The sequence below is a fragment of the Heteronotia binoei genome, chromosome 10 (genome assembly GCF_032191835.1).
Source record: "Heteronotia binoei isolate CCM8104 ecotype False Entrance Well chromosome 10, APGP_CSIRO_Hbin_v1, whole genome shotgun sequence".
Lineage (NCBI taxonomy): Eukaryota > Metazoa > Chordata > Lepidosauria > Squamata > Gekkonidae > Heteronotia > Heteronotia binoei.
In genome coordinates this window covers 16,519,126-16,538,872 of record NC_083232.1, presented here as the reverse complement: position 1 = coordinate 16,538,872, position 19,747 = coordinate 16,519,126, and the positions used below count along the sequence as shown (strand labels likewise).

The 19,747-nt window shown below is 41.3% G+C and overlaps 1 protein-coding gene across 6 annotated transcripts in view; it reads left to right on the top strand.

Annotated features, from left to right (window-relative positions):
• KMT2C (lysine methyltransferase 2C) overlaps positions 1-19,747 on the top strand; it is a 247,842-nt gene that overhangs the window by 156,357 nt on the left and 71,738 nt on the right. For 5 of the 6 annotated variants that reach the window (XM_060248021.1, XM_060248025.1, XM_060248024.1 and 2 more), the window contains exons 14-23: positions 1,890-2,009; positions 4,218-4,334; positions 6,385-6,486; positions 8,059-8,163; positions 10,583-10,764; positions 11,036-11,200; positions 14,129-14,238; positions 15,778-15,843; positions 17,105-17,317; positions 19,564-19,692. In XM_060248021.1, coding sequence (XP_060104004.1) covers positions 1,890-2,009; positions 4,218-4,334; positions 6,385-6,486; positions 8,059-8,163; positions 10,583-10,764; positions 11,036-11,200; positions 14,129-14,238; positions 15,778-15,843; positions 17,105-17,317; positions 19,564-19,692 — 1,309 coding nt within the window. The remainder of the gene's footprint in view (positions 1-1,889; positions 2,010-4,217; positions 4,335-6,384; positions 6,487-8,058; positions 8,164-10,582; positions 10,765-11,035; positions 11,201-14,128; positions 14,239-15,777; positions 15,844-17,104; positions 17,318-19,563; positions 19,693-19,747) is intronic. The other variant, XM_060248022.1, reaches the window with a different exon arrangement.

Sequence of the window (19,747 nt, the reverse complement as noted above, 5' to 3'; positions counted from 1 at the left end):
ACTGGGTGCCAGTGTGCACAGCTGAGGCTAGTCCCATTCCCACATGTCACCTGGCTGGTGCATCTGCCACTGCTTCTGCCACTCATACATTCTCAGTGTAGCCAGCCACTACAGAGGTTCCCTGTGCTAGAAACTTTGTTCCCAGGCTGTTTTTTTGGCCACTGAATGGCTGAATCTTCATTCCCCCACCCAGAAGACTCAGGTTGGTGAGGATAGACCATCAGGTTCACACCTCTCACAAACATTTGTGGGACAGTGCTGGTGGAACTTTTCCATCCATTTACATATTAAATAAGCATGTTATGATTTGGAATATAATCCATTCAGTCTACTTTAAAAAGAAAATTTTGAAGATTAATAGCAGGATTTGGTGTAGTGGTTAAGTGTGTAGACTCTTTTCTGGGAGAACTGGGTTTGATTCCCCACTCCTCCACTTGCAGCTGCTGGAATGGCCTTGGGTCAGCTATAGCTCTTGCAGAGGTTGTCCTTGAAAGGGCAGCTATTGTAAGAGCTCTCTCAGCCGCACCCACCTCACAAGGTGTCTGTTGTGGGGGAGGAAGATAAAGGAGATTGTGAGCCTCTCTGAGATTCAGAGTGGAGGGCAGAATATAAATCCAATGTCATCTTGCTGTCTTAAGACTGTAATTAATTTTTACAGTGATAATTGTCATCTTTGAGTTGGATCTAGACAACTTTTCCACAGTTGAGAAATGGAGGTTTTTGGAGCTCCAAGGACAAAAGCCATTTGTAATGGGGTTTGTAATAAGGAAGGGAATTAGAAGAGACTGAGTGAATGAAAATTTGGCTGTATCCACCCCACTGAATCCTGTCCAGATGGTTCTCAGGATGGTTCTTCAAAATGAGGGTGTGGCATTCTTTTAAAAATATGTGCATGGGGTTTTAATCTGCGTTCAGCTCTTTTAAAAAAAATGTTCTTTATGATTAAAACAAAAATATGATAACCTGGTGGTGATTCTATTTCAACTTGAAGCAGTGTGCATACATAATTATAAAAATTCAGAAGCTTTGATCTCATTAGGCCTGATGTCTTCCGTTGATAATGTGTGTTCCCTTTTTAATTAATTGTAGCCAAGCAATTCAGAGGAAACTGGCTTATTTCAGAGTAAATACTAGTTCTAGAAGGTGGTTGTTCGCTGAGAGAGTGAGCATTTTCTGTGAACAGTGCTTTCATGGGCCTAAATCAAAAGCCAAAGCATCACCTAACATAGCCATTTTATTTCCATCGAGAATTTCCTTGCTAGATTTAACTGTAAGATTCTACAAAGATACTCTGCATACAGATGTTTTGTTTCTGCCTAGTACTAAACAGGGTTGCCATGCGCCCTTTGGCACTCCCAATGGCTAGTGCGAGAAAGAAAGAAAAAAAAGATCAACAACATCGTAACATCACTTCCAGGAAAATGTTAGAATTCAGTGATTCCTAGTGAGGACTGCGATTCCTTTTGAGTTTTCCCAGAAGCAGCATCCTATCATGTCATGCTGCCCTACCTGATCTCCCTCTTGCTGTTATTTCTATGGTGGGAGATGGTGGCTTTCCCCACCTCTACGTGGATGCAGCTTTTGTTATAATCATATGCCATCTTTTATTCATGCCAGTAAGCTTTTATTTCCTGACAGTGCTTGTTTTTTTATATTTATTTTTATCATCATTTTATATACACTGCAGCCTGACTGGAGTAATCTGTAGATGTGAACGCTAGGTTGAAACTTCTCCTGGTGTCCTTTTGGTTGTTAAACCAAGTGCATGTATATCTGTGTGCCTGCATGTGCTTTGCATTCTGAACTTTTATTTGCAGCCTTTAGTTTTATTTTTTTTTATTTAATTTGGCTGAGTTTTATACATCTGTTTTCTCACCTGACATATCTAGGGGATTTGGAGTACCCATAATACACTGAGCCCACCTTCCTGGTCCCCAGACATTTCAGAAGGTCGGGAAACTTTTAAATCCAGACCGCTATCTGGCAGTGCCATGTGGAGCATCAAAGTGGTAATTAATCCGTATTTATCTTCTTATTTTTTGTTATTGCTTTGCTGAAAAGATATTGGTGAAGACTCTCCAAAAGCCCAGCTTCATTAGCATGTTACCTTTTTAAATTTGGTTTTTAAACATCTAGAGCATTCACATTCATTGCTTAATACATACCCACCCTCCAAACACATAGGAAGATATGCTTTTGCCAAAATCATAAATATACAAAATAGCACATCTGGTAAGTTTCTAATTCAGCTGAGTGTTGTGCTTGACCTCCCTTTTGGCCCTAAAGACCTGTCAGGTATTCTTAAAAGTCCGAAGACCTTTAAAAGCTTGAACTTGTTGTGAAACGGTGATGCTTTAGCTACCAGGACAAATCAGAATAATTCACTTAGGCCTCCTCTGCATCTTGTACACTGTGACTTTGGCACACACTATAGACTTTGTCACCATTGTCTTCTGGATGAGGGCTGAAGACGTAGGTGGAGCCTTGAAAATAAGGTGCTCCAAAACTCTACAGACCGTCATGGGTTCTGGAGTTTACGCTGAATAATTATGTTGTGTCTTCTGTGAGTCATACTCAAAAACAGCAAAACATTCACTCCTGTATGAAGATAATCATCATGGCTTCTTTTAACATATCATTATGTTTTTGCCATCAGTAAACATTAAGAAGGTAAATTGAATTTACAGCACTGGAAAAAAAAATCTGACATTGGATATCTACATAATAGTACTATTACATGCTAATGTTACTAATTTTGTTACCTTATGCTATCTGAAAGAATAATGTATACTAATCATATAAGTAAAAGTTATTGCATGCCTCTCAGTAGAACCTGCTAGCTGTAGGCTGCTGCTTTATATTGCTTATCTTGTTTAATCAGATAGTTGTGTTGATGTATTTTATTTTATTTGCTTATTGCACATCCTTTTGTACAATGCTGCTAGCATGTGTGGAAAGTAGTCTAACAAATTTTTTAAGATGCATTACATACCGGGAGAGCCAGTTTGGCATAGTGGTTAAGTGTGCGGACTCTTATCTGGGACAACTGGGTTTGATTCCCCACTCCTCCACTTGCACCTGCTGGAATGGCCTTGGGTCAACCATAGCTCTGGCAGAGGTTGTCCTTGAAAGGGCAGCTGCTGTGAGAGCCCTCTCAGCCCCACCCACCTCACAGGGTGTCTGTTGTTGGGGAGGAAGGTAAAGGAGATTGTGAGCCGCTCTGAGACTCTTCGGTGTGGAGGGCGGAATATAAATCCAATATCATCATCACATGCAGAGTACTCGCTCTTTTACCACTTAGTGTTATCACTCATAATATATGTGCTAATCCAGGCATCTGTCACAGTAATTTATTATTTTAATAATAGTTATTTACATGTTTAAATGTTAGCTTTCTGTCATTTCTAAAATCTGTAAAAGATAACTTGAGCCTGATCATCAATAATTTCCTTTTAAGCATTCCCACATTATTCCTTTTCCTATACAAATCTTATATGGTCTTCAATAGAGTGCTGTCACTAATTATTTGTGTGTGTGTGTGTATGACACAATTAGTTTTATGAAAACATGCGACTTCTTTGTCAATATGTTATAATTTAAGAGGATAATGTTAATGATCGTTTCATGCTGGTAGTTTATAAAGATATATGTATGTCAAAAGTGCATGTAGCTAAGTTGAGTGCTGGTGGTGTTGAGTGTTGATGCTCCATTGTAGAGCTTATGGCAGTGCTGCTGGGTTTTCCCTTTCATTGCAGGTTGTTGAGGACTGAGATATACTACCTTGTGTCACTTTTGTTGTGATTTGAGAACTGATATGTGTGAGAGAGATGAATAGAACTTGAACAATTAACATATTTTGAAATTATTGTTCGTGAGTGGAAAGCAAGTGATACCCCATCCCCCCAAATAATCAATATATATACTTAAACTAGACAATGGGATAAGGAGTAGGTGTAATTTTTATGGAATTTGGTTGAAATCTATCCTGAGTCCGTATAAATCAAGGTATAAATATAATTAATAACTGGCACCTTGTCAAACAAGATCTACCACTTTTGTAAGCCTGAATGGTTTGGAGGTTTAAGTTGTTGCTAAGCATCCCACTTGGTCTACTTCATAAGAATCAATTCTTTTTCTAAAGAGTTCTTTGAAGATGTGCATGGTGGGGGTTTTTTTGTTTGTTTGTTCATCTAAACATCTGACTTTGCATTAAATAGGGTCGTGGATCAGGGTTCCCTGGAAAGCGGAGACCACGTGGTGCAGGCCTTTCTGGAAGAGGCGGAAGAGGGAGGTCAAAACTGAAGAATGGAATTGGGTCTGTTCTTACTCCAGGGGTAAGAATCCATGACGTACCTGTAATCTGTCATTTAAATTGACCTGATCAAGCAAAATTGGTAATGAAAAGAGTTTATAAGAGCTGACTTATATGAATATAACACGGCATCACATACTCTGATTAGCATAGGCTTACTAGAATGTAATTTGAGCAGTCCCTCTCAGCTGTGCTTTGATGCCCATAACTGGCTATATTGATGATGGAACTCTCTACGTGTACAAACTGTTTTTCTGTCCCCAAGTCCTCTCATTCCTCTTCAGAGATTGCAAGTAGGAAGGGTCAGAGCCAGTTTGGTGTAGTGGTTAAGAGTGGCGGACTCTAATCTGGAAAACTAGGTTCAGTTCCCCACTTCTCCACTTGAAGCCAGTTGGGTGACCTTGGGTCAGTCACTGTTTTCTCAGCCTAAAAATTAAACCTAGCTTGCCCCATAAGCGCTAGAGTTTTGGGCTGCCAGACAGTCTTCAGATCTCCTGGCTTATACTACATCCACTGCCATACGATAATTATAAATATTATATTTGTAGGAAGGGACGATTGTTCAAAAACATGATTTAAATTGTGAGTTGAATTAATAAGGAAAAGGCTGTTTTTCCCTTCTGATACAGCAAACTAATAATCAATTCATACGTTCATATTTCAAATGTATTTACTTCATTAATACTGCATCTTTCTCCCCAATGGGGACCCAGAGCAGCTTACACCATTCTCTTCCTTCTCCATTTTGTCCTTACAACAACCCTGTGAGGTGGTTAGGATGAGTGTGTGTGTGTGAGAGAGAGAGAGACAGGCCCAGTAATTCCTAATAATTCCTAGCATGTAGCCTGCCCTTATCACCACTGCTGCCCACCAGGGCTTTTTTGGGGGAGAAAAAGCTCAGCAGGAACTCATTTGCATATTAGGCCACACCTCTGACACCAAGCCAGCCAGAACTGCGTTCTTGTGCATTCCTGCTCAAAAAAACCCTGATGCCCACACTGAGCCCTCCACCACAACCCTATGATCCCTCCCTGAATCCCAGTCCCACTCACCCCAGCCACCTGTAGCACATCCCCAGTGTTAGAATTCCCTATCCCAGCATGCATCACCTCACACCCGAGTAACACTTCCTTTTCTATTTAAACTTCATATACCCAATATCTCCTTTTCTATATAGCTCTGCATTGGCAGTCAGCTGGATTCCCATTGATGAACTTGCATGCAAAGACATTTGCAGCAAATAAGGACAAATAAGCCATTTGCAGCAAATAAGGACAAATAAGCCATTTGCAGCAAATCTAGAAGAAATTGCTACTTTCCTGCAGTCAGAAGTGATCTGCTTCTCATTGAGCTTAACGTATATCATTAAGTAGTCCATAAGTAATATGTTTTGTTGTTTTCTAATACACGTCTGTAGCCTTCTAAAACAGTCCTACATACTATAAAACAGGAGTGGGGAACCTTTTTTCTGTCAAGGGCCATTTGGATAGTTATAACATCATTCATGGGCCATACAAAATTATCAACTTAAAAAACAGTTCTCTGCCAAGGGAGAATGATTCAGGCCAGCAAAATTAATGCAAATAATTGTTTTTCTATTTGAAGTCACGCGAGGAGAGCCTAATTCAGCGCGCAAGCATGCACACACATACACACACACACACTCTGGCCTGCCGTCCTAGTCAAATACTTAGGTCCAGGCATATTAGACCACTTCCTCTAATATTAGCATATTAGGTCACACCATCTGAGATAATCATGTGCAAACTGAACTGCTGGTAGCTGGCTTCCACCCCCCCACCTTTGCCAGTCCTCCCTCCCTCACTTCATCTGCTCCCAGCAGACCTTTAAAGACACCCACATACACCAGTAGCAGTCCTTCACAATGCCCACAAGAGAGAGAGAGGCTCAGCCCAGCAATCCCTGAGGGCCAGACCAAGTGATCTCGAGGGCCGTAAATGGCCCTCGGGCCTGACGTTCCCCACCCCTGCTGTACAACATAACAGGTTTAAAGGCTGGTAATAACTTAAGAAGTTCGTAGGTGGTAAAGTCGTTTTGTTTTTGTTTTGTAGGTCATGGATATGGATACTTTCTCTAGCAAAGACGAGGAAGAAAATTCAATGCACAATACCGTTGTACTGTTTTCCAGCAGTGACAAGTTTACTTTGCAGCAGGTTGCAATATCTATTAGTCTTTATTCTCTAACTTGTTTGTGCTTGCTTTGGTAAATGGGGAGACTGACCTTGACGTGCCATTGTGGACTGTCCTTGTAGAGGGAGCATGAGCACTGCAGTGTGTGACGCCTGGGCTCCTCCTGGGGTTGAGTCACTGAGAAATCTGTCCATTATACCGTCTGTTTCGGGACATAAATCAAAGTACTCACAGCTACTTTTAAAGACTTACAGAGCAGGGCTCACCATTAAAGAACAAGGGCCTGAGTTTTACAGAGTTTTCTATATCTTCCATGATTGAAGAGGGAGTAAACAGTGTTCACCTGCCTTTTGCTGAACTGGCTGTAGAGATGCCCCCAGCTTTGCACTGGTGGGTAACAAAACCACAGTGTATCCAGATGGACACTCCCACCTAATGAATTAGCTGTATACCAACATTCACTGCATCAAGAACCGTTATTTCAATGAGACACATATCAAATTGAGCATCAGACTATCCATGCTGCATTGCTTTTAATGGAATACACATCTGGATGTGCATCTGTATAGTCGTCTAAAGAATATAGATCGGGGGTGCATCCAGTGCACTTTGGTGTAGATCCAGCTACACAGTCAAGAAATACCCCATGCCATCCTTAGCAGAGTCACATCAATCGTGAGACCATTGGCTTCCAAATGGACTTGGGAAGAATATAACTTTGCTTCAGATATAGTGCTGTTCATAGATGAATTATTTTTCACTGGAACATTGTAATTATCTTATCATTGTATACATTGTAATTGTTTAAAGAGTTCTAGAGTGCATCCTTTACAAAAAGCTCAAGGCAGTTTTAATGAGTATTTTATTGAACCACTGGAAGCCTCATACAATGTCCAGTTTTGATAGAAAGAAAGATGTGCTGAATTGTGCTTCAGAAAGGATCGGAAGTCTGTATGTTTAAATAGAGCAGCCACAGAATCAGTCAGTCAATCTGTCTATCTGTCTATCATCTATCCCAGGGGTCCTCAAACTTTTTAAATAGGGGGCCAGTTCACTGTCCCTCAGACTGTTGGAGGGCTGGACTGTTGTGGTGGCTGCCGTTACTGTACAAGGCCGCGGGCCGTCAGTTCTCCGTCTTCTGCATCTCTCTCCCTTCCCCACACCACACACCCCAGCCTGGGAACTCACCTCACCTCGGTATCGCCTCACACTCTGTCTCTGCCGCCTCAGCCCAGTGCCAGAAGTGTGCATTGCTAACACGAGTTTAGGTTGAACGTCACTTCCGGTCTGATTTTGCCATAACCTGGCGGGCCGCATCTGGCCCGCGGGCCGTAGTTTGAGGACCCCTGATCTATCCCTTCCCTTCCCTTCCCGCCTGCCTGCCAAGTCACAGCTAACTTACGTCAACCCTGTAACAGTTTTGAAGGCAAGAGATATTCAGAGGTGGCTTGCCATCACAATCCTGGTATTCCCATCCAAATACTAGCCAGTGTTGTCCCTGCTTAGCTTCCGAGATCTGGCAAGATCAGGCTAGCAGGTCAGGATTCGTATCTTTAGTGCTGGTTATTAACTGAACATATCTTTTCATGTTCTAGGATATGTGTGTCGTTTGTGGGAGTTTCGGCCAGGGTGCAGAAGGCCGGTTGCTTGCCTGCTCCCAGTGTGGTCAGTGTTATCACCCCTACTGTGTCAGTATTAAAGTGAGTTCTCTGAAATGATTGCCGACATGCTCTACTTGAATGTGCCACGTTGATTCCAGTTTGACATTATTAGCAGTGTTGTTAGCTTGTCAGATACTCCTCTGTAAGTGTAACCATTATTTGTATGCAGCTTGCAGAACACTTTAATTAAATGACATTTCATAGCTGCAAGTGTTAACCTTTCTGTAATTTTGCCTCCGTAAATAGAAATTATTATCCACCAGTTCATTAAAAGAAAGTATTAAAATATAAGCTTAAAACCTATAGCAGGATTTTTTCTTGGAAAAAAAATTAAACTGCATCTGCATTTACGAAGGCAATAAGGTTCAATTAATTCAGTTTGTCTGTTGGCTGTCAGAATTGACAGCAACTGGAGTAGTTAATTAATGTTTTACATTTGTTAGGCTAGAAGAAAATGTGTGAAAATTAAATTTGGATAGTTATAAGATGACTTATGCACAGATAATAAGCTATTTGCTGCCGCATATAAACTATAAAGTGCCTTTTTCATTTTATAAGTGCTGCTATTTAAAATGCCAGTTTTTATTTTGTGCGCCACATCGTTTAAACTAAAGTCTAGATAAGCTTTAGGAAACAGTTCTGTGTTTTCAGAATAATGTTATTTTGATAGCACTTTTTTCAGAGGTACCAGTACAAAATATTTTCAAGCTGTAATATAAAATAGGATGTGAGCTCAAGTAATACAAACTACTTGCCACACACACACCCTCCGCATGCTTGTTATATTCTGTAAACACAATGATAATGGTTCAAATGATATAGATTGGTGCGTTTTTTTACAATGGTGAAGAGTCTATTTTAATCCCTATAGTTGTTTGGAATATACTGTGGGTTAATTATTCCACAACAGAGAACTTAAGCATGCTTTGAAGAGGAGTGTGGAAAACTCTTATGTTTAAAACATACTTCATAATCCTGATTAGGAAGGAAATCAGAATATTGCTTTCAAGGAAGTGTCCATTTATTCCTGAATCTTGCACAAGACCCATGAATGAAATACTGATTCAACATTACGCTCTCAATGAGTGACCTTGCGGAAACCAATCCTGCTCTGCTTGTTGGTTAGTTTGTTTAGAATCCACTGTGTGATCCTTGTTTCAAATCCCAGTTTGTGAGGAAACAACAAACTCCAATTGATTCAGGCAATCTAATTTCAGACCAAAACCAGGAGACCATAATTGTTCTCTGTGCAGGAGAACAGGGGAGACTTAAAACTATGTGTCTATCATGAACAGGCCTCTGTTTGTTTGTAAGGTCTGGACGCAACCAAAGCTGCAGGGTATAGCAGGGGTGGCCAACGGTAGCTCTCCAGATGGTTTTTTTTTTGCCTACAACTCCCATCAGCCCCAGCCATTGGCCATGCTGGCTAGGGCTGATGGGAGTTGTAGGCAAAAAACATCTGGAGAGCTACCATTGGCCACTCCTGGGTATAGCATTGGCCAGTAGTTGCTTTAAAAACGCAAAGGGAACAGGTCCATCAGTGGCTACTAGCCATGGTGGCCAAATCATTTCAGCTTTTCATTTCAGGGGGAGTGGCTCAGTGGTAGAGCATCTGCTTGGGAAGCAGAAGGTCCCAGGTTCAATCCCTGGCATCTCCAAAAAAGGGTCCAGGCAAATAGGTGTGAAAAACCTCAGCTTGAGACCCTGGAGAGCCGCTGCCAGTCTGAGAAGACAATACTGACTTTGATGGACCAAAGGTCTGATTCAGTATAAGGCAGCTTCATATGTTCAACCTTCATTTTGAGAGGTTGTGTAATTTGAGTTGACTTGGAGACAAAAGCAGGAACAGCTTTTGGTCTCCGTGTCCTGCCTTCTAGGGATGTCTGGCTATGGGGAAAAACAAGATGCCAGACTTAGATGGGACCTTTTCCCACATTCATTTAGCAGTATATAGATAATCTGTTTCTTTTTTTAGACTTACATGTAATGTATATTGCTGGGTTTATAGCTATGTTCTGAAAAAATTAGTAAAGTAAAACTGCATCTAAATATTGTAGTGAAGAAAAATCTCAAATGATCTATATTCAGATGCAGAGGAAAACTAACATATTTCCTAAATTATAGATGTTGTTTTTCATTTTCAGTACAGTTAAATCTGGATTTCCAGCATTTGAGAACAAGCACCTCTTAAGCCTGGGCAGAGGGGTTTTCTGAAAACAGATGGTTCAACCAAAGTCTTGGGCATCTTGTTGCCACTGAATATACATCTGCAAGAGGATTTTTAATTTTTCAGTAGCATAGAGCGCTTCTCAGGGTAGGGGGAGCTGCAAATATTAGCACACAGAGCAAACTTTCTTGGAAGGATGGAAGTAAATTTATACTAATAAAAGCCTATAAAAACCACTGATCTCTGTGGGGTTTCCTGAGAGTGATTTGCAGACCGTCTTCCTCTGTGCAGATTACGAAAGTGGTGCTCCACAAAGGCTGGAGGTGCCTGGAGTGCACCGTATGTGAAGCCTGCGGGAAGGCTACCGACCCAGGACGGCTGCTTCTTTGTGATGACTGCGATATCAGCTATCACACGTACTGCCTAGACCCGCCCTTGCAGACAGTCCCCAAAGGAGGATGGAAATGCAAATGGTATGTGTGGCTTCGTTCTCTATCATGTTCACCATTAACTTTGTTGTTGTCTGTTGTTGGAATGTATTTTTTCAGTTAATGTGGGTGGGTTGGGTGTGGAATTGTCCCAAGAGTGTGTGTTTTCAGCTCTATACAATCGAGGAGGAAATCGTTAGATAACTCCAGAATGTGTACATTCTGCCTGTAGTGAAAGAAGCAACTTAAGAGCCTCAAGCAAATGTACTTTGTGAGTTCAGTTTGAGAAAGCCCTCTCCTGTTTTGTGTTTTGTAGGTGTGTTTGGTGCAGACACTGTGGAGCGACTTCTCCTGGCTTAAGATGTGAATGGCAGAATAATTACACACAGTGTGCTCCCTGTGCAAGTTTATCTACCTGTCCAGTCTGCTGCTGCAATTACAGAGAAGAAGAGCTTATTCTGCAGTGCAGGCAGTGTGACAGGTCAGGGTTTCTAATACACTGTGTGAATATTTTATCCATAGCACAGTCATCCTTTCACAGTGAGATGTAGGATGAGAACCAGTTTAATTACAAGTTTGGTTGCTTGAATTTACCTTCTGTCTTCTTTCCTGGAACTCTGAAAAAAAAGGTGGTGTTTTCTGACCCAAAGAATTGCTTTGAAGGAGGAAACCACAACTCGTATCACAGATGCAGCAGAGAAGAAAACCACCCGCTCCTTCACACATCCACCAAATGCTGCATAGCTTCTGGTCCCCATGTTTGAAGAGCAGATGTTGTGCAAAACCAAGTACACATACCAGATGGATTGTGGGTCTTTTGATTTCAGTGTCCCACCTCCTGAGTTTATAGAGTTCAATTCATCATCACGGCTTTTGCACAGGATTTCCCCCCACATTTACATGACCTGTCTAGAGCCTCATTTCCTCCAGATTAAAGGGGAAAAGCAGGATCTAGATGTAATTGTGGGGGAGGGGATCCTTATTTTCTATGACTTAAGGGGGAAACTACAGGGTGAGTGTAGGCGGGGCATCCCTTTGGACGCTCCATCTATAACCACTTCTGAAATGGAAGTGGTTGTGCTTTTAAACTGTCATTTTCCACTTGCCCCCCCCTTTAAAGCTTTTAAAGTGTTTTCTCCCCCCTTACTCAGCTGTGCTGTACTGGAGTTGCAGTGCAGCAAAGGAAGGTGGAGGGGGGAGTCAGAGGTGGGGCAGTGACATCAGAGAAGTAAGCAGGAAGGAGTGTGTCCAGTCACTGTTCTCATTACCACCACTCCGTTGGTGCTCCTATAGGCAGGTATGTGCCCATGGGTACATTCTCTGAGATGGGGCTATGTTGAGAATTAGGGGATACTAATTTTTCACTACCATCACAATGATTTCCTTTTCCCCTCACATATTGTTTTTGTGGCAGAGTGTGTTATTATAGTCCAACAGCCATCACTGTGATGGAGCCTACAGCTCCTTTCCCTGTTGTCCCCATACATTAACTAGGTAGAGCTTCCTCAACATTCAAAGAGAAAGAAAGACCTTCCCTCCAAAAAAAACCCCTAAGACAAGGGTAAATCTCTGGATTTTATATGCCTTTCCACAGTTAGAATCCTTTCCCTTTTTCTCTTTTTCATGATAGAAATAATTTGAAACCTTTAAGTCATTATGAACAGAAAACAAGGTCTTAGGACATTTGTGTAAAGCCAGTTGGATTAATTTCCCTTCTTAAAACATCCCTGATACAACAATCTGTTGCTGAGTAATTAAGTTCATTGAGTAATAAAGAGTGGAAAGATCTCCACCCCACTCGTCCGTTATCTGTAGTATTGGACATTTTGATATTGATTCTATGGAACGTTGGTGTCACGTTCTCAGGGTGCAGGCAGGCAGGAGTCCAAAGCCAGTCCAAGGTCAAAGTCCAGGATGTCAAGCAGGAGCCAAGTCACCAACGCAGAATCACAAACTGGAATCAGAAGTCAATGTCCAAAAGCCAAAAGGTCAGGGTGCCAAGGAAATCAAGCAGGTCAGGATCAGGAAAGAGCGTGGATGCAAGCCAGAGAATAGACTTGTTGCTTCCAGGTCCTGGGTGGGAGCTATATGGGAATCTCAATCAGCCTGCTCCCTGGGTGGCAGTGACTCTGCTAGAACTCAGGGCTGAGAGATCTGAAGCATCGACATGCCTCATGTCTTCGCTCTGAAATTTCTTTCCGGAGCCTGATTCAAACTCTTGAGATGGGAGGAGGAGAGCTTGGAGGAGATTGATGTCAACAGCTGACACTGGTGCCTGGAGAGTGATTGATGGGCCAGCTGGTGTTTGTTCAGCTGAGGAACTGACTGGCAACTCTTGGTCTGTTAACCCTTCCAGCTCCTCCTGGTCAGGGCTCATGACAGTCGGTGGTAGTTAGACTGCTAAATACAGATCAGATATGTCTTCCACAGTGTCTGGGGCTCCAAAGAAACAAAGCATGATCTTCATGGAGATCAGAATAACAAACTTCAAACCTATTTAGCTTTTCAAGAATTTCCTCCACTACCAGTTTAAAATCACAGCATACTGCAATCACATTCAATCTTTTTGTTACTTTAAAAAAAACTCTAAAAGATGAATGGATGGTTTCCCTTTCCCGTTGTACAGAGTAAACCAAATATTTTAAATTCAAGCTTGAGATACTTTTGTGTGCATAGTTTTTAGATTCAAGAGACTCTCAAAAGTGATATCTCCCCTCTAGAAAGAAACATTTAGTGTTTGCACTATAAAACAGACTTTGTTTCATACTCATCGGAAGCATACCACTTCATGGCTTTTGAGGGCCATATGAGCTGATGCCTGCTCTAAAAATTGTTTCCATCCCAGCTGCACCAGCTGCAGGAAGCTGTTGTTTGCAGCAGGAAAAGGGCAATGGCTTCAGCAGAAGTGGGAGGGGAAATGAGTGAGCAGCATGCTCCTTTTGCTGATAATTCGCCCTCTGTCCGCAGCCCATTACTGCCATCTTCTCTTCTTCCTTCCGCTGCTGCTAGGAATGAAAGCATCTTGCAACTGAAGAAGTGGGCTTTAGTCCACAAAAGCTTATGCTGGGATATATTCTGTTTTTAAGATTCCACAGGACTCCTTTTAAAATATTATACTCAAAGTTCCGCATATGCAGAAGCCAGGCATTCACCTTATTTCATATGTTATTATCAGATAAAGATTATAGCTGCATCTCAAGCAATCTCTTCAGACTTGAACAAACAGAACATCATTGGTGGATGCAGTATTTTAGGTTGCATCTGTGGAAATAATAATATCGCTGCTTCCTGATAGATTACATCACATGCTTGTATTCTCAAAATTGTCTGAATGGTTTTTTTTAAAATGTTAAATTGTATGTCTTTCAGCTTAATCTCTCCCCCTCCTTTTTATCAATTTAACTTCCAGGTGGATGCATGCAGTCTGTCAAAACTTAAACACAGAAGAAGAAGTAGAGAGCACAGCTGACAGTGGTTTTGACTGTTCCATGTGTAGGCCGTATATTCCACTAGCAAATGGTAAGACATTTCTCCATGGGATGTCTAGTACGCTTGCAGAGCTTTTCATTGCATTTGTATCTCTCTGTGAGTTGTGGATACTCAAATAATTGCTGGGATGCTTCATTAGGGAAGGATTTCACTGGGTATGGTTTACAGATACAGAAGGATACAGATACAGTTGGTGGTCTCCTTTCCAGGCTGCTGAATGCCACATGGGAAGAACCATGTCCTGCTCTTTGTTCAGAACTGGGAGAGATCTCTTGAGGAATGCTTTAACATTGGATTTGGTTTTATTTTGTTGTGATAGATTCACATGGCTACTCCTGTGGAATTATTTTCTGTAGCCAGGTAACCATCTCAAGACCTTTTCAAGTGTGAAAGTAACAAAGATGCATGTGAATTCCAACTCAGCAGTTTTTCGTGTTGAAACCGTTTGACTGAAGTCTTGCAAGCTTTAACTGGAATTTCCATAGAGTCTGAAAGGCCCCTCTACTGGTTTCTCCTTGCTTCTGTTTTTATTGTCCAATGTGATCAATTTATTCTCTTGAATAGAGACTAGCCAGTTTTCTCAGCAGTTCCTGCAGCAAATCTTGGTGCCATCTCTTTTGCTGTATCCACTGCCACAGGATCTAGTAACATCATTATCCATAATGGCAAGTATTCGTTCACCCAAACAATGCCCTTCTGCTATTTGCATTTAGACATCCCCAGACATTCAGTAACAGACTTAAAATGTACAGTAATCCAACAGAACCATTTCAGAGGGAGACTCTTGGCAAAAGCTGCTGCTGAGCTGGAATTCATATGCAGGTCTGATCCTATTACATTGGATTCATTAAGGATGGTTAGCTCACAACAGAAAGCAAGTCTTACTATTCATATTCTTCCTACTTTTCCAATTCAAAAAAAGTTGGAATTTCTCCATACTTTTCACACATTCAACTGGCTCTTGTTTTCACCTATGCAAGATACACCTTATCCTGGGAAACGTGGCCTTCCGATCTGTCTTTGCAGTCACTACCCCAGTGTGCCAAAAGACTCTTGAGGGTGGTAACAAAAGACAAATAGTGTCTGCTACACTTCTGGAATTAATCAAAAGAAATACTAACTTTGTTTTTAAATTGAGCATTAAAAACTGAGTGATGATAAGTGGCAATTCTGTACACCCTTCCCTGGAAGTAAACTTCCTTCATCATAGGGGAAGTTAGTTTTGAGTAAAGAAATGAGCCCGTACATAGGACTATAAATTCCATTGTTTTCTGTGGGATTTTGTTGATTCAAACATTCTTTGGATTGGGCCTAGTGCTTTCAGAAGTATTCTCTCTTTTTTTTTACTTTATTAGCAAGCAATCATTATTTTCCATTTATATACTGAGGCTTCCATTGTATCACTGGTACATGTACACAAAAAGTTAGGAATGCTCTGACATGTCTGAGGGTAAGTGCTGGGAGTGGGAAAGAGGAGTTGTACAACAAGTTAGGGAGATTATTGATTTTTAAAGGTAACATTAATTTGATCATTTAGTTATCCAATAATTTACTTTTTTTATTTTTCAGTGCCTTCCTCTGAATGCTGTGAATCATCAGTTGCAGCCCAAATTGTAACAAAGGCAAAGGAACTTGGTACATTTAACATTCTTGGTTGCTCTTCTCTAGCAGATTTTCTGGTGATATTTCACTTCCGAGCCTAGATTTTTAAAATTGCATTGTCAGTATATCTCTTGGACGTTACATTTATTTTTTACTGTGTCATCATTTCTAGCAAATTGCTTTATTTTAAAATTAGATTTCTGTCTTCAAAGCTCCTACATTTGGCTTAATTTTCAGTATGTTCTTTTAAAATGCACGGGACAGCGTTCTTGTTTAAGAAAGTCTTTAAGTGAACCATAGACAGTTTGTAGCAAAGGCAGTTTCTGTCACTGGGCTCGGTTTGAGGAGACTTTCTGCAGGACTGAAGCAGTGACATTCGTTGAGAACCCACGAACAGCTAGCTGCAACAGGCACTTAAAAAGTCCACAAGGAAGCAATGTAGTTTTGCTGTCTGATATCAGGAAGTATATCACTGTCTACTAGCTGTGGTGACTGAGAGGAACCTCCACATTCAGATACGCTAAGGTTTGGAATTCCTGAGCCAGAAAGCAGCATCGGGCAAGACTCAGCCTCTAGGCCCTGTTGTTGGCCATCCAGAGGAACTGGTTGGCCAGTGTGTGAGAAAGAATGCTGGACTAGATGGACCACTGGTCTGATCCAGCAGGGCTCTTCTGTTGTTCTTATCAGGGGAAAGCCTCAGCCCCTATGCCCTGTTGTTGGCCCTCCAGAGGAACTGGTTGGCCAGTGTGTGAGAAAGAATGCTGGACTAGATGGACCACTGGTCTGATCCAGCAGGGCTCTTCTGTTGTTCTTATCAGGGGAAGGCCTCAGCCTCTATGCCCTGTTGTTGACCCTCCAGAGGAACTGGTTGGCCAGTGTGTGAGAAAGAATGCTGGACTAGATGGACCACTGGTCTGATCCAGCAGGGCTCTTCTGTTGTTCTTATCAGGGGAAGGCCACAGCCTCTATGCCCTGTTGTTGACCCTCCAGAGGAACTGGTTGGCCAGTGTGTGAGACAGGATGATGGACTAGATGGACCACAGGTCTGATCCAGCAGGGCTCTTCTTATGTTCATAAGTTGTGGATTTGTCTTATTGTAAGCAATGTAGATCTACTGCTGTATCAGTTATCCTTTCCCCCCACCCTTTGCTGTAATGCTAGAATAGGTTATGTTGTATGTTATTCCTTTAAGAGGGGGGCTGGAGAGCAACAAATAAATAAAACACTATCCAGAGTTTGTAATCAACATTTATATTCTTTTGTATTCCTGTTATGGCTCATGCTGCTTTCATAGACCCACCGAAGACGTACACTCAGGATGGAGTCTGCTTGACGGAAGTGGGGCTGTCTCAGTTACAGAGCCTCAGTGCTGTCATACCAAGAAGAAAACGGACAAAGCCAAAGCTCAAGTTGAAAATTATAAACCAGAATAGCGTGGCTGTACTCCAGACCCCGCCTGATATACAATCAGAACACTCACGGGATGGCGAGATGGATGACAGCAGAGGTACCTGTTGCTTTGGTGCTGTGTTTTGTTACAAACGATAGCAGATTGCAGAGGCTGTCAAAGCTGCTGGGTCTTTTAGAAATAGGAGTTAAATAGATAGCTTAAGTCATTTGAGGGGGCAGGGATCATAGGTGAGTGAAAGCCATGATCAGTATAAAGCAGTTTCTTATGTCGTTCAGACTTTTTAAAATGAAACTCTCTTTAGAAGAAGCTTCCAGGTCAGCAGTGTATGCAGTCTTGTTATACATTGCCAGGAACCTATTTTATGAATTTATGTCCCATTTCCTCCCAAAATTGGTCGAAAGTTGGATAGGGGAGCCAGTTAATGTTTTTTGTGTGAGGAGACTTATTCTTTTGCATCTCAGTTCAGCAAGGACTTATGGGTAAGTCATGGTCTGTCAGTTTCATTTTCCTTCTTGTAAAATGTGAATAACTGCAGCTTGTCTCATGGTGCTTGTCTCATGGAATTTAATGAGGAACTCAGAAAATACCATCATAATAGTAAATTATTCTGGAGCTATGGATCCCTTTTACACATTGTTTTTTTTTTTGCTATTCAGTGTACATTCAGATTTATATGGCTTGGTCAAACTCATTAACTGATGAGTTACTACTTGTCTGCTACTAATTTCCCAGTGAACAGTTGTAATGTCTCTAAGGGAGATCAGTATCCACAGATATGTGGTCAGCAAGCAGTAGAATGTGCTAAAAAATGCCAGAATATCATAACAGCCATAGGTTTGAAGAAAGGCTTATGTAATGAAAAGCCATGAAATAAGTAATGCAGGTGTTTGTTTATGTGGAAGATAAGTATGTGTCTCTCCATTGCCTAAAGTGCTTTTCATGTATATGCAACAGAGTTTTGGCATTAACTGTGGTAAGTATCAAACGAGGCATGTTATGGGTAGAGAGTTAGAGATTCAACCATGTAATTTTGTGCTTATGTCACTGCTGAATTTTTCCATGTTATCATACTAATGTCTACTCAGAGTAGCAGTGGCTCTCTAAAGTTTCAATGTTTCTTGCCCTGTTACATCAGATCTTATTGCTAGAGATGCCTGGAAATGAACCTAAATAAGGCAGGTACTTTATCATTAAAGTCTAGACCCTCCTTTGTTGGTATGACAACTGTTTCTCTGTCCCTGAACAAATACTGATTTTTGTCCTTTTTTTGAGATCTTGTATTCCAGAATTCATGAGAACTTTGACCTTCTAGTCCAGGGGTGGCCAATGGTAGCTCTCCAGACTATTTTTGCCTACAACTCCCATCAGTCCCAGCCATCGGCCATGCAGGCAAAAAAACATCTGGAGAGCTACCGTTGGCCACCCCTTTCTGAATAAATAGGAAAATGTCTAGTGTTCCAAAGGATATTAGCTAGATTGGCCAGCCAAAGAAAAGATGATGCATACGTGCATTCATGGATGTTTTATAAATATGTTGTTACTCACCCTGAGGCTTGTAATAGTAGGGGAGGGCAAGTCATAAACCAAATAAGTAAATAAACAAAATAGTCCCATTTTAGTTTCAGTGTGGGGAACGCACATAAGGAGAAGGCGATGAAAAGCATGGAATCACCATGCTTCATGACCCTTCTCTCAAAAATAGTCAGTGCATAGTTTAGGAAATAGTTAGTGTGATGAGCCTGCATGTCCTTCAGCCTAGACCCAGAACCAGAAGAAGAAGGAAGAAGAAGAAATAATTGGATTTATATTCCACCCTTAATCCTTACAAGAAGAATGGCTGTTTAAATGGCACAACTTTGACAAATAGCTGAAACAAAAGGTGTTACTTAATGTCCTCCATATTTAAAAATTTCCTTCCATATTGATACTGACATTATGTGAATTGATTGGTAAGCGGCGTTGCAGGAAAATTTTGATTGGTCCCCTTATGAAGACAGCCCATGAGAGATTTAAGCCATTTACACTGTTCGAAGCACCTAGAAATTGCTGGAAGTCAAAGTCTGTAGAGTTAGCTGCTAGCAGGTCAGTGAGTGAAAGTTTATCCAAGGATAATCTTAGATGAGAAGATGAGGAAAAACAAAACTATTCTGGAGAGAAAGATGCTTTGGTTCAGGTTGTTTTGGGGAATTGCGGGTACAGAAAAGTGTTTATGAAATATATTTCAAGAAAATTCCCCAACAAGTGGTAAGACTTCCAAGTGACTTACAAAGTATGTGTGAGAATGTATGTGTTGCATACAACAAGCAGACCACTTCCTACTAATAGTACTTCTTTTCCTTTAGAAGGAGACCTCATGGACTGCGAAGGAAAATCAGACACTAGCCCTGAACGGGAGCCTGCAGAGGATGATCCTAAGGGGGTAGAAGGAACAGATGCGATCAAGAAGAGAAAAAGAAAACCATACAGACCAGGTGGAGTATAAGCCTTGGATATTTGCATGGGCATCAGGTTTTATTGACTGTGTGT